We start from the raw sequence: 15,288 nt of genomic DNA on the forward strand, positions 1-15,288 counted from the left end.
TCTGTGTTTGCTAGGTAACAGACTCCATATTTATCCAATGGGGCTGAATTTTGGATATGTTATAGTACACACCCATTGGAACAACTTTCATGAAGAATGCTGCCTCATCCGAGCTGTGTAGGTTGCTGAAACAAAGCTTGCAATATGACCTACGGAACTGGACTGGCAGGGGGCTGTAGCCAAAATGAGTTTGTCTTTTAAGCTCTTCTTCCATTCATCCAAATTAGGCCTTAACATGCTTGAATTGCATGAATTATGCTCTCTTGCTCTATTGGCCTACAAAACACACAAAGGGAGGGAAATAACTTAGAATTATAGGAACTAAGCAAAAGAAGTAAGTAAATTGGGCATGTATATGTATGAAATTATGAGCTTAACAGTGATTCAGAGTCGGTTCGAAAATTTGCTCCACTAACACCATTAGTTCGATGGACAATGTCGACCTCTCAGCTCGACTTAGTTTGGTACCCTCGATAAAACACATTATTTTTATTTGTAGTCAATTAAGAGCATCTACAATCATGCTTCCTTTTTTTATTTTGGTTAAAATTTAGGATGAAATATTTTTGCTCACTACTTTAACCCAATGTGTACCCTCATCACCCTTCTCAACACTTGACACGTGTCCATAAGTATAACCATAGTTAACTATTTGTTTTGTATTTGTGGAACCATGGTTATGCACATGGACATGTGTCAAATGTTGAGAAGAGGTGAAGGTACACTTTGAGTTAAAGTGGTGAGAAAAAATTCTCTCATTTTAGGAGCTCTTTAACAAATTCGAACTCTAATCATACTCCCTAGTTTAGGGAGTCATAAATACTATAATTATTTTTTAATTCAATATAAATGGTCCATTTCTATAAAATAAATAGGGTTAATTACATTTTTTGTCACTTGGGTTTGGCTCAAAATCAAATTTAGTCACCGTGATTCCAATTTCCCCAATTTCGTCACCATATTTGCAGTAGTTAACAATTTCAGTCCAATGCCTCAATTCCGTCAGTTTGTTTAATTTAAAATTATTTAATATTAAGTTAAGTAACAAAGAGATCTCCAAACGTGTTGGATTTTTAGGTGAGTCTCTCTCACATGTGTTTTGAGATCTTCTACTTGTTGGAGGCCTAAGGGATTAGGTGGTGGTGGGCGCATGGAGAAGGGTGTTGAGGCCCAAAAAATCCAGGGTTGGGCCCAAATAAATTCCCAACCCAGTGCAATACCTTACTGAGAAGAAACCCGATATGGGCATGCGAAAGTTCGTCATACACGCTCGCACGAGACATGATCCACGTACCAAGCCAAATAAATATGTAATTTGTCACGCTGAGAGTTGAAACGAGCCTATAAAATGCACTGGCTCTATGAACCCATGCTAATTATTCCATCAAGCATCATAGCCTTCGAGCATGAGCACGCCAATCGACATGCCATGCCAAGCAGAAAACTATTATTTTGCACCTAGCCACGTTATAAGCTTAAGTGGGCCAAAGCCAAGCAAATGCTCAGGGCTTGTTGAGTGGGTTGTAGTATGGATGGTTACGAGCATTCACGAGGCCCATTGATGGGTCAAGAAGTGGAAGTTTTGGGCTGCTTAGGAGCCCCAAAACTCGAGCCCAAATATGTGGGTAAGCATGAAAGAGAGAAAAAGGTAGCCCATTACCTTAGAAAATTGGCACATTACCTTAGCAAAAATAGTCCATCACTTTAGGAAGTTGGACCATTCCCTTAGTAGACTAACCCATCATCTTAGAAAGGCCCAAATGACTAACAAAATATCTGAAAGTCTCTAGCACATGGCTGGAGACTAAACCACGAAAAAAGCCAAGGGTTACTCATGTATGCAAGCTGCTGGGAGTCTCCAGTACATGGCCAAGAACACAAACCCAAGGTAGACCATTGGAAGAACTAAAGGATATTAGCATGCGCAGCACCCTTCAAACCAACGTTGTTATCCATCTCTTTCTCCTACTAGCTCTTGCCATGAATAAGGGAGGAAAGAAGGAGAAATGGTAACCAAAGATAGGAGATTGCCACTAGAACAGCTGCATGAAGGCTCTAAAGCCTAAAAAAATCTTGTCTTTGAGTGCTTTGACTAAGGAAGATTTCACAAAATAGGGATGAATCAAAGGAAAAGAAGAGAAAGGGAGGGAGAGACTTGGCACATTGGGGAGGAACCATCTAGAGTTTCTTGGGAAGAAGGAGCTTACAGCGCCTATAAAAAGAGGCATTTCCTACCCATCACCACAACCCACATCCAGAGAAAGCAATCATTACCTCTCATCCATGGAACTCTTCAATTTCGAGCCCTATTCCTCCATCTCTTCCCATTTTCTCTTCTGGCAAGCTATTCCAGAGCTTGGCAAAGCTTTCGTCTAGCTACCGGAAGTTGCTCAAACCACCCACTTTTCCTTCCTTTCGAAAATTCTTTCTCCCCTCACTTTAAACCCCTATTTCTCATAGAAAATCTAGTCTATCTCTCTCTCATGCTAAACTCATGAATGCTTAGCTTCCATGCCACATGCTTCTCAAGCCAAGCCAAGAATTTATCTGTAAGCAACTGTTGGTTTTGCTGGTGAAGAAGACCAAGGTGTTTCCTAAGGCTCAGCTGCCCTTTCGAAGCACTCTTGAGGTCTAATTCTTGAACTCATACACAAGGGGCAATTTCACACATTTGGCTCTTTACAGCAAATCAGGCCCATCAGTAGCTGTCGGAACGAAAAAGCCACCACAAAGGGATGGCAGGGTTGGGTACTGTTGGGTAGGTAAGGAAGGGGGACTGATGTCGAAACAAGGGGAACATGGTAGATTTTTATTTTTATTTTTGAAATATTAAATTTATATTGAGGTTAATTATTAACTTAATATTAAATATTTTTTAATTAAACAAACTCACGGAATTGAGGCATTTGACTAAATTTGTTAACTACTGCAAATAGGGTGACAAAATTGGGAAAATTAGAATCACGGTGACCAAATTTGATTTTGAGCCAAACCCAGTGACCAAAAATGTAATTAATCCAAATAAATAAATGGCTTAAGTGCTGCAGTGCCCCTTGAAACATTGGTCAAATCTCACATTGCCCCCTTAAAGTTAAAGTGATCCACTTTACCCCCTTGACCGATGTTTTGTATCTTACTTTGCCCTTCACCGTTGAGTCTGTTAAAAATTCATTTAAAAATGCTGATGTGGCACCAATAGGACCCACGTTTTTGCTAAACTAGATGCCATGTGTGAAGAAAAAAAATTAAAAATTAAAAATTGTCTCTTAAAAAACTTAGTTTAACTTTAAAAATAAAAATAAAACTTTAAATCCAAATAACCCAAAACCCAAAATCCCCTCCTCTCTCACAGACCCAAAACCCAGCCCCCTCCCTAAGCCAAAACCACAGCCCTTATATCCTAACCCAGATCATCATCACCCTTCTCCAACCCTTGGTTGTCTCCATAGTAACCAAAGCCCTTGACCAGGAAATGTTCAAACATGGTATTGGAACTAATGTTCTTCATCATACGGTATCCTGGAATTGGATTCTAATTCATCATCGGATATGGAGGAGGGCGACGAAATGGAAAAGGTTTCTTCATCATCGTCATCGATGTTGGAGAACTCATCGTCTTAGGGCTTCTGGCAAATCGAAATCGAAAAGGCATGTGAAAGAAAAGATGGGTCCAGCAGCGAGGTTATGCAAGATTGAAAATCCCTTATTCTGTTCACTACTGGAACTTTTGGCTTTCACTGAGATGGCATTTTGGCCTTCACCAAAAGTGTGCTTGTATAGACACTCTTTTGTGAAGATTGTGAGACCATAGAATCAAAGAGGGATTTGAGGGTTTGTGAAGAACTTGGGTCCTGGAACTTTTGGTTTGCACAACCCTTGTAAACCAAGTTTGTGAAATCAGCAGAAGTGATGGCAAAGGGAAAGGAAGCAAAGTCTGTGTCGAAAAGCAAAGTAGAGCACATGAAAGGAGATAGCTTGGTGGGCAAATCCATTTGAGGTGCTGGTGTTTCTGCTTTTGGGTTTTTTTTTTTTTTTTTTTTTCCTGATTCCGATGGATGCGAGAGGAGTGTCGTCGATGCAGGGTTTGTGGAGGGAAGACAAAAAATTAGAGATTGAATTTTTCCCCTGATTGAATTGTTCTTCATTTTGTCATTGAGAGTGTGAGTGACAGAGAGAGCGAGTGAGGTTTTTGGGTTTGGAAGCAGAGATCAGTTTCATTAGAGAATTCAATTGGTCTTTTGAAATCAAATTCATGCTGATAACATGATATAGAACTAAGAAAAAAAATTAGAGATCGAATTTTTCTCCTGATTGATTTGTTCTTCATTCTGTCATTGAGCTTTGTTCTATAGGCAAAGTTTAGGTGAACATGTGGATTCCATTAGTTTTACAACAATTTTTTAATTTTTTAATTTTTAATTTTCAACATGGCACTTAGTTTAGCAAAATTTTGAGTCCCATTAGTGCCACATCAGCATTTTTAACAGATTGTTAACAGACTTGACAATGAGGGGCAAAGTGAGACACGAAACATTGATCAAGAAGGTAAAGTGGGTCTTTTAACTTTAAGGGGGCAATGTGAGATTTGACCAATGTTTCAGGGGGCACTGTAGCAGTTAAGCATAAATAAATAGCATTAATTACAAGGCTAAAATATTGGCACTATAGCAGTTAAGCCTAAATAAATAGAATTAATTACAAGGATAAATTATTGGCAAAAAGTCACTTTTGGTCCCTATAGTTTGCCGCTTTTACCACTTTGGTCTTTGTCATTTCAATTTTGTCAATTTTGTCCATGTGGTTTCAATTTAAAGCAATTCAAGGACAATCCTCAATTTCTGTCAAATTTTTTAAACTTCTGTTAGTTGTGGAGGGGCAATTCGATCAATAAATTATTAAAAAAATTCATTCATTAAAAAAAAACTCTCTCCACCTCTTTCTCTCTCATCCCCTCTCTCAACTACCAAAAATCAATTAATATTTTAATTAAGAAAAAAAAAAATCTCTTCTCTACCACTTCCCTACATCCTCACAACCATCACCACCCCACCCCACCGCCCCTACCTCTTCACACCCAGCCACCCCATAATTTAGAATTTGTATAGCCCTTAGATTTAGTAACAAACACACAGAGTTAGAGAAAAAGAGATAGAGAGGTACAAACCCCCCACCCCAAAATTCTTAAAATTACTAAGTTTTCCCGATATATTATCGATTCCTCACAGACTTCAAATCATTTCTCTCTTTCACCACCTTATCTAATTGCTTCAGAATCTCATCCCTCTGCTGCAAAGCCTCTGTGGAGATTTCGTCTGGCGATGGAGTCTTAATCACGACCGACATTGGATAGTCGCCCTGACATAACTGAGCACCGCATCGTTGTCTTGGCCGCTCGAGCTTCTCGTTATGTCCCAGCTCTCGAAGTCTGATTGCACCACATCCAGTTAAATAACGGACGAATTGTCTTCGTCATCGCCAACTCGCGTTGAGATATGGTGCGGATGGTGGGTGGGGTGGGGTTGATGGAGGTCTAAGAATTGGAAGGGAATGAAGGAGATCTCGACATGGAGATGGTGGATTGTAGTTTGGGAGCGGGAGATAGGTGCTAGTGCTGGCGTTGCTTTGCACTCGGCACTGCCATAAATCGGATAAAAGGGCAGCAAAGTACTTTTGACGTTGGGCGTGGGCATGGAGGTGAAGGATGAGGTCGTCTTGGGGCTAGGCGTTGGGGTTGGGAGAAGAAGGGGATATAGGTTTTTTTTTTTTTTTTTTTAAATTTAAATTTGTATTATTTTATTTTAAAAGGAATGCATTATTTTAATAATTTGTAGACCGAATTACTCATCCACAATTAACATAAGTTAAAAAAATTTGATAGAAATTGAGGATTATATTTGAATTGCTTCAAATTAAAATCACAGGGGCAAAATTGACTAAATTAAAACGACATAGACCAAAGTGGTAAAAGTGGCAAATTACAAAGATAAAAAGTAATTTTTTACTTAAAATATTTATAAAATAAAGCAACATTAAATTATAAGAAGTCACTAAGAGCATTCGCAATGCCGATTGTGATGTTATCGCAGAAAGATTGCAATGGGGCCTCACCTAATGCCTATTGTCTTTTTCGAGATGTCCTAGGCCCCTCCATTCTATCCCCCAATCTTAGGTGCGCATGTTATCTATTTTCCATCCATCCATCCATCTAATATGTGACTTAAAGTTATTAGAAAACTATTATTCTCAAAGTTCATCCATCATCATTACTCATCGTTGAGTCATTAGGCAATCAGAGTGTTATTAAATATACATAGTTAGCTCAGCTGCTCCAAATCCCGATTTATGAAAATAAAAATATAAAATTTAATTATAAAAATAATAAAAACAATAAAAACTAATTTGGCTTCTGATATAAGAAATGGTTGTCTTAAAAAGAAATTCAAAATAATAATAATGTGAATAAAAAAGGAATAAATAAAAAAGGAAGAAAAGAGAGAGAGAGAAAGAAAAGGGCAAAGAGGGACTGGGCATCGGTCCTTCTGCTACTTTTTGTATTGGGCGATTTGATTGATGGCCATAAGGCCCTCCTTGGAATTCACCGTCTCTCACCACCACCACAACCTACTCTCTCTCTTTCTCGCACGCCCTCACCCTCCTCTCTCCCCCTCTCACCTACTCTCGGTTTCTCAGTCCTCGCGCCCTCTCGTCCGCCGTATCGCGTCGTCGGCGACTCCCGTTCCTCACCGCCATACGACGTCGCACCGCCCACCGAGGCCACTTCATCCTTTCCCAGAAACCCTGGCGCAGAAGATCTGTAAATCGATTCGCCGCCCTGGCGCCGCCTCCAAGGCTAGGATTTACTCCGATGTCAACGTGATCCGACCCAAGGATTACTGGGACTACGAGTCCCTCACCGTCCAATGGGGGTAACGAACTAACAACCCTTTTCTGTTTCTTGTTTGAATTGCGAGAAAAAAGAAGGAAATTTTGGTTTGGTTGGGGGGAAAATTGATTAATTTAGGGATGTTTTATTGTTCTTTGATTAATTGTGGTTGTACAGGGAGCAGGATGACTACGAGGTGGTGAGGAAGGTTGGGAGAGGAAAATACAGTGAGGTGTTTGAGGGGGTTCACTGCACCGATAACGAGAAATGTGTTATCAAGATTCTCAAACCTGTTAAAAAGAAGAAGGTGAGTTCTGAATGGCATTACCTTTCCCTTCTTATGTGTGTATATAGGGAGGAGATTGACGTTTTGTTCTTATTATTTGGTTGTAAGTAATTGTGCTCCCTTAGTAACCTTTTTTGGTTATTTCTATTGGTTTCTTTCTTGTTGTCATGCGCGTCTGATTTAGAAATCTTGTGATTGTGGAATCTTAATGAAGTTAGAGCTGAAATCTTCTTACAGTTAAGTAAAGAAACCAGTATTATCGCATCCCCCCCCCCCAATATGAAGTAAAGTGCTCTTCTTGTATGACAGATGTCTATAGAATCAGTGAGACTTACATTTTATATTTGGCATTAAATGCAGATTAAGAGGGAGATTAAAATATTGCAGAATCTTTGTGGAGGACCCAACATTGTGAAGTTGCTTGATATCGTCAGGGACCAGCAATCAAAGACCCCTAGTCTCATATTTGAATATGTGAATAATACAGATTTTAAAGTGCTTTATCCGACCCTCTCAGATTATGACATACGATACTATATCTATGAACTTCTCAAGGTAAGCTTTGGCATTCTGGTTCTGAAATTTTAAAAAAGGATGACTTGTGATTATATTTTCATTCACTTAGAAGAAGCATGAATTATATGGCCATAATGATGTGAGATTTAAACTGAGTTAATTCTTTACATTTGCAAGGTTTTAAAGGTCAGTTTCTTTCTAAGGCCATAATAAGGTCGATTTCTTTCTCTTTGTGCCTGGGAGTAATGGTGGAGCTTGTAGCTTCATTCCATTTTTCTTCTTTGCAGTTATATTTCCCACTCTTCAAATTTTGTCAACCAATTTTATAAATAATTGAACTTTAGGCAAACTTGAAGTAACGATCAATATTTTTGGGTTGTAGTATGGATCAATGATATATCAGGCTGGCTGTTACTTAGTTTAAGCAGCTTTGGGGAATGGCCTAGGTGCAATTTAAATGTTTCAATAGTCCTACAAGAAACAGGTGTAGGCTGGGCTAGTGCTGCCATTGCCACTTCTATTTTTGATCCTCATCCCGGCCCCATCAATGCCTTAAAAATGTGGACAGTGGAACTTCTTCACACTGCCCCGCGAGAATATTAGCCCCCCCAACCCTGCCCTGACACATTTTTTATTTTTATTTTGAAAGAATGTAAGTAATAACACTACTTCAAATATGGACAATAACTCTATAAAATACATTTACACAGAACATTTATATAACAATATAATTTCATAAATTAACAAAAAAATTAAACATTAGAATTAGTCATGGAATTTTACCTTACCGCAGCAGTTGTCATTTATTCTCCTGAATCCGGCCCATCAGGGGCATGGCCCTGTGCGGCCTTGGGTTCACGGCTCTAGTCTCCACTTTTAAATTTGGTCGGGAAGAAAATATGGACAGAGGCTGTACATGGCCCCCCTAAGCAAGGTGAGAGCATTCTATCTTTTGAGGTGATCAACACTAAGAGTGTCTATGGAATTTCCATGACGGGGTTGACCTTTCTGCTTTTGATTATGAAAATATTGTAGGAGAACATGCAGATAGCTAGAACTCAGGATGGGGTTGAGGGACCTATAGGGCTAATATTTAGGCAGCTCCCATTCTAGACTTGTTTCTTATCTTGAATGTTCTTTATTGTTTGATCTTGAATTCTACTGCCCTTATACCTTTACCAAATGAGAAACTTATTGAGACACTTATGTTTCAATGTTCCCATACGTAAGGTGCTATTGGGAGAGACTGAGAGATGGACCAACTCAATTACACAGGATTTATATAGGACATCCCATAAGAAAAAGAAAAGAAGGGAATAATCATCTCTTCAGGCTTGGAGAAAATCAGACCTTAATTTAAGGCAATTTAAAATTTAAAATGTGGAGGTATTTCTGTTAAATATTTTGTGAGTTTCTGTTTGAGCCAACTAGCTTCAAGGGCCTGGTGCTTACATGGATACAGGTTTATGTTTTGTTCTCAATGCTCAAAGTGTGCTCTTCCATTTTCCAACTCAAAATTTTAGTTCTTCAGCTTGTAATATTATTTAACTTGGTCATCTATGGATCTCTTTGTGTAGGCTTTGGATTATTGCCACTCGCAAGGTATTATGCATCGAGATGTGAAGCCCCATAATGTTATGATCGATCATGAGCAGCGTAAGCTTCGCCTTATAGATTGGGGCCTTGCCGAGTTCTATCATCCTGAGAAGGAGTATAACGTTCGTGTTGCTTCGAGGTTGTTTTCATATCTTTTACTTCACAGAAGACAATAATATTTATTCACATTTCATACATTCTTATCTCAAACTGTGATAACTTTTTTAAAATTTTCTGTTGTAGAAACTGTTGCTCTTGCCTAAAACCTTCTTATACATAGAGAATTTGATTGTGTGGAAAGTTTAAAATTACAATTCTATATTTGAATGTAGGAATGTGGGAAGACACTTGCTGGACAGAACTTCCCTTATTAAAGCTACCTTGTTTTAGGAAACAAGTCCCCTTCTCCCTCCACGCCCACCCTCTTTTTCTTTATTTTGAGGACTTTTTCCCCCAAAACTACATTCTTTCAACAAAAAAAATCTTTATTCTGACTTGAGGAGTGATATTGGAATAGATTGGATCTGGTATGGAAATTATGCCACATTAGTGTAAAATCATACCTGCAATATTTGGAGTCATTTGGGAACAGGGGAACCACAGCAAAGCAGAAAATAGATGCAGGATGAATGGGATACTTTTAGTTTATATTATGAAATGATGGTTATTATATGTAACATAAATTTTCTGTGTTCAGATTTGTCTTATGCTCTTCCCCCACCCCCCATTTGATTGCAGGTATTTCAAAGGTCCTGAGCTTCTCGTTGATTTACAAGATTATGATTATTCTTTAGACTTGTGGAGTCTTGGTTGCATGTTTGCTGGAATGGTGAGCATTTCCCAACCTATTTTGTTCTATTAAGGCACCTTATATATCACATACTCCTGAGCTCATTATGGTTATGCTTGTATTTGGCCTAAATATATCAAGTGTTGTGTATCCTCTTCCCCATCTAGCCCAAAATCAACCCCTGATATGATGAAATTTATGCATTTAGCGGGGAGTGCTTGAATATTTGCAATAGTTTTTCTATCCCAAAATGAGTACTTCAGATGTGATGGATAAAATTTTTCTTAGTGATGCATGGACAGTGGATCTTGATCTGCTTGCCTATTTATCCATGGGTGGCAGATGGCAAGGAGATTCAAAATTTGATACCATGTCAAAGTATGTGATGCTCTCTTGTGATGCTTATTCTTGAGCCTTGTGCTGTACAGATATTTCGTAAGGAGCCATTCTTCTATGGACATGATAACTATGATCAGCTAGTCAAAATAGCAAAGGTATGCATGCTAGTTAGAAAGCTTCTTTGTCTTTTATTGTTCTTATTGTACTTCAACAGTTAATATTTTGCCTCTACGTTGTCAAATTGATTCATGTGCCCATCACATTGAGAGAACCAATAATGTGGATTACTTGTTTTTTTCTGAGTGGATTCCTTCATCATATGCCTATGTGACTGCATTTGACACTTGTGCAAATAAATGTATTTGTGTGTGTTTCTTGTTGAGGTGTATGTTCAATTCATATAACAAATTATGTAGCTTTCAAGAAGAAAAGAAAATAGTGTGTGTGTGTGTGTGTGTGTGTGTGTGTGTGTGTGAAATATGCTATATCTTAGTGTTGCTTTGAAAAAGAAGAAAAAGCAATTGAAATCAAATTCAATGTCTTGGAATCTTTTGCTCAAACAGGTACTTGGGACAGATGAATTAAATGCTTATCTGCACAAGTACCGAATAGAGTTAGACCCACACCTTGCAGCTCTAGTTGGGAGGTAGGTGGTTTTTCTCAGGGTTTGTTCTTTATTCCCTTGTTACCAGGCATGCTGACTTCCCCCACCTTAAAAAATTTCTGATGTAGGCATAGCAGGAAACCATGGACAAAATTCATTAATGTTGATAATCAGCACTTAGCGGTTCCTGAGGTAAATTCTTTTTCATTGTGTTGGATTCGTTTTGTTTTGAGTTTTTCATGGTCTTTAATTACTTGTGATGTCCTTTCTGTAGGCTATTGACTTCGTAGACAAGTTGCTGCGTTATGATCACCAGGAAAGGCCCACTGCAAAAGAAGCAATGGTAAAATCCTAGTTCTTAATCCGGGACTGTTCAAAGCATGGACCTTGAGTAGGGGCAAGCTCTGTATGGGCCCCGCCCCGCACCCAATTAACTGGCTCTTTCTCTTTCCTACTGTCAGAACCCCACATGTATCCATCCCAATTCATTACACCTGAACCTCTTCCTCACATGATAGATGGTCAGAAGTGAAAAGGCATGATGTTCTTTTCCCAGTAATGGACAGGAAAATCATCTTAAAGAGTACTGCTTCTGTCCATCTGACCAACCATGTGAGGAAGAAGTTACAGTGTACCAAATTGAACTTGATATACATACGAGGTTCTGACTCCCTAGAAGTAGAAAGAGCCAGTCTAGATCTATACAGTTAATGGTGTGTGGGGCAAGGCCCATGCTTTGAAAAGTCGGGGGTTAAGAATCCCTGACCATGGGCACTATGCTTATGGTGTTGCAATAATAATATGTTTCAAACTCAATTGTAAAATGAAGTAAACCTTATTTATGTCATGCAGGCCCATCCTTACTTCTATCCTATCAGAAATGCAGAAAGCAGCAGAACTCGCACCCAGTAGATTTGAGTTCTAGATGCTTGTCTAATCATGGTGAGTTCTTGGTCGGATCTTCCCTCTGTAATCTGCCCTCAGTTTTTATGGCGGTGGTTGAGTTCAGATGTAGGGTTTGCCAGTGTTGGGTTGTTATAAGACCTGTCAGTTTTTTTTGTTTGTTAGATTTCTGTGGACTTGCTTTGTCAATTTTTCATGTGTGTCCCAAACTTGTGAATGGGTTAGTAATCTGATATCAGGCTGGGTTGTGTAATTTGATTTCCTCATTCCTCTTTAATCAATGGAAAATATTTGTATTCTGATTCTGACAGGAGTGGGTGCTTTCCTTCTTCCATTCTTCAATCATATGGAAGATTTGTCACTTTGATTGTTACTCGTAAAAGAATTTTACAAGAAAATGGCAGATAATGTTACTTATAAGTAATTTACTGGCTAATTCTAGCTGATAATTTACTTGAAGCAAACTTTTAACTGGTGATGTTTAGTTGATTGGAATGAATCTTGGAATTGAATAGCATTCTTGAATTACCATTATTCTATTGTTTCCTTCACATAATATAAGCTTGTTCATATTCTTCATTTCATTTTTACTATTCTTGATAGTTCACTTGATCTAGAAGCGTAAATTTCTGAACTCGGACTTGAATCGGGATGTGGTAACTTTGTCTTGTGATGATTGAGATAGATTCATAAGAATCTGTCATGGACTGGTCCGCTATCAGTTTTTTTCAGATTTTAGAAACAGCATATCATGCATTATGGAACTATAGAACAATATCTCTTTCCCTTTGGAGCAAGCCCCCACCCCGCATACATGGTTGAATTATTGAATAATACTTGAATTTCTTTTCTTCATTTTTGTTATCCCCATACTGGCCTACTCTTCGATGGTTGGAATAAATATTTGTGGAGTATTTATCATTTTCAACCATTTATGTTCGTTTTATTCAATCAAATACCGATTTATTTTTGGTACATTTTGCAATTTGATTTGATTTTAATTGATCAGATCAATTTCGGTTTCAATGTTTTTTTTCTAGGGATAAAACAATCGAACAATTTTTTTATTTTTTATTTATCAAATCAAATTCAATCATTGATTGCTGGATTGCTAGGCCTAGCCTAGGGCTGTTGGTATAAGCCCCTTGGGCTAATGGTTCTTCTCTTTCGGCTTCTGCTTTGGCGTTGGACCTCTTTTGTAACCAAAAAAGAACATTTTCATTCAAAAGATTTGATTTTTTGTTGTAAAGTATATATATTTCTCAAATAGTTAGAAGATGAAGGGAGCATGACGTCATCTGAATTAGAACATGTTCGAGTAATCGAACTAATTAACTGACTTTTTTTTTATAGCCAAAGTTAGGAATGGGAGGGGGTTTTTGCCCCGCACACTATCAATGTGCTATGAGGAAATTACTAAGGGTCAATTTGGCATTGCTGTGTTATGAAAATAATTGCTATTAGATTTACTGTGAGAGAAAGTAGTTTGGTGTTTGGTAAAATTTTTTGTTAAAAATATTGTTGGTCTATTCCCACATAATTAGAAAATGATTCCTATATAATCATTAAACACAGCGCCTTTTCAAAACTGATTCCAGCATAATCAGAAAGTGAAAGCACCTCATTAGTTGCTTTCCCTTATAGCTTTCTCTCATATCAATTTTTAATAATAAGTTATTTTCTCATAATTTACCAAACAGGCTGGGCTTCCCAAAGTTTTTAAAAAATCACTTATTACCCCCAAATAAGCAATGCCAAACGGGCACTAAGCTAAACTCGTTACTGAAACTAATTAACTGACTTGAGATTGGCGAAACCACTTAAGCAACAAGTTGAGTCTCCATTAATTTACCTAATAACTCCATCAAGGTGGGGCTAAAATAGCAAAATTGAAAGTCAAAGTAGCAAAGATGGGAGCAAATGTTTGTTGAAATGCCTAAAAAAGGCTAGGCAAGCAAAGTTATCAATGGTAGAAAGCTTTTGGCAACAAATAGCAAAATTGAAAGTCAAAGTAGCAAAGATGGGAGCAAATGTTTGTTGAAATGCCTAAAAAAGGCTAGGCAAGCAAAGTTATCAATGGTAGAAAGCTTTTGGCAACAGAGACTCAGAAGATCCCTCTTAGATGCATTTACGAAAAGTTTTTTTTTTATTTATTAAAAGCGATAGTAATTTTATTGATAACACATAAAAAAGTATAGAGTAGTCGCAATGCCGAATATGAGTACAATATCTCCAGTGACCAAACACAAAAATAAATTGGTTTGATCTGGAGAGAATTACGCATACCAGAAAAACCTAAAACCTCCAATTCGGCAGACAAATGCACTTGTGCTCAGACCTACAATATAGATCCATCGCGCAACGGCAGTAACGGCAAATCCGTATCAAAAAGTCGAACACTAAATACAAACATTAGCAAACTCCTATTGAGTTTCTGAGAGTTATTAGACTAAAATAAACACAAAAACAAAGACATCGCACCACATCCTCTCCAACAAACCAAAGAGACTTGTAGCACCAACATGGCTAAACCTCTTATTTTGCATAGGCAAAACCCGATCCCACACAAGCTGTCAACAATCACTTTTCCAACTCCAAACACTGAACTGGAGCAAAATCCATGTGAGTAGACCAAAAGCTGCAACAAAATCATGGCGTCTACGATGGATTACAGTACTTGCTTCAAAAACACAACGAAAACCAAAGAAAAAAGCTAGGTTGACAAAACCACACCGCATCCATCCTACCGACAGCAAGACACATCCAAGAACAAAAGTCAACCGTCATTTTTTTCTTGTACGTATTAAAGGGTCACTTAGTCGTTCTTACATATTAAATCATCACTTCGTTGTGTCTGGGTAAAGGAGAAATTTTGTGTTGACTTAGTAGTATGGTGTTATTATTTCATATGTTTACATTATTAATTGTATTAAAAAATAATAATTCATTTAAATAAAACATAAATGAATTAGTAAAACCATATAACCATATCACGGTCACCATGTCACTTATACATGCTTTCTTATTTTTCTTTTTCTTTTTTCCATTCCCTCTTACCTGGTATAAACTGGTAAGCTTTTCAGGCATTACCAAAAAAAAAAGTACTATAAAACGACCTAGTCTCCTACCTATAATGCTCCCCCTTGAATGGATGACGGAAAGTTGCCAAAGATAGAGAGAATTCTTTGTAACAGAAAACTTCGATGACCTCATTAAACGAATCCATGAAAATTCTCAAAGATTGAAAAAATGTTTGTAAAAACTTGGAACATCCAAATTCATTACGCACGCAACATAAATGTTCATCCTTGTCAATGGGCGAAGCAATCAAACCGCTTCCCTGAAATCCTTGTAGAGATAGTAAACAGGTT

General features: G+C 37.9%; 1 protein-coding gene across 1 annotated transcript; it reads left to right on the forward strand.

Moving 5' to 3' along the window:
• The first annotated feature begins 6,478 nt into the window (after positions 1–6,478).
• LOC110747554 (casein kinase II subunit alpha) lies at positions 6,479–12,227 on the forward strand. Its single transcript, XM_021947706.2, has 10 exons — positions 6,479–6,926; positions 7,061–7,190; positions 7,530–7,724; positions 9,263–9,420; positions 10,020–10,110; positions 10,500–10,565; positions 10,974–11,056; positions 11,143–11,206; positions 11,289–11,357; positions 11,867–12,227. Exons 1-10 carry the CDS (start codon positions 6,571–6,573, stop codon positions 11,924–11,926), a joined length of 1,272 nt encoding a protein of 423 aa, XP_021803398.2. The 5' UTR covers positions 6,479–6,570; the 3' UTR covers positions 11,927–12,227.
• The last annotated feature ends 3,061 nt before the right edge of the window (positions 12,228–15,288 follow it).

This window comes from Prunus avium, chromosome 6 (genome assembly GCF_965620075.1).
Source record: "Prunus avium chromosome 6, drPruAviu1.hap1.1, whole genome shotgun sequence".
Lineage (NCBI taxonomy): Eukaryota > Viridiplantae > Streptophyta > Magnoliopsida > Rosales > Rosaceae > Prunus > Prunus avium.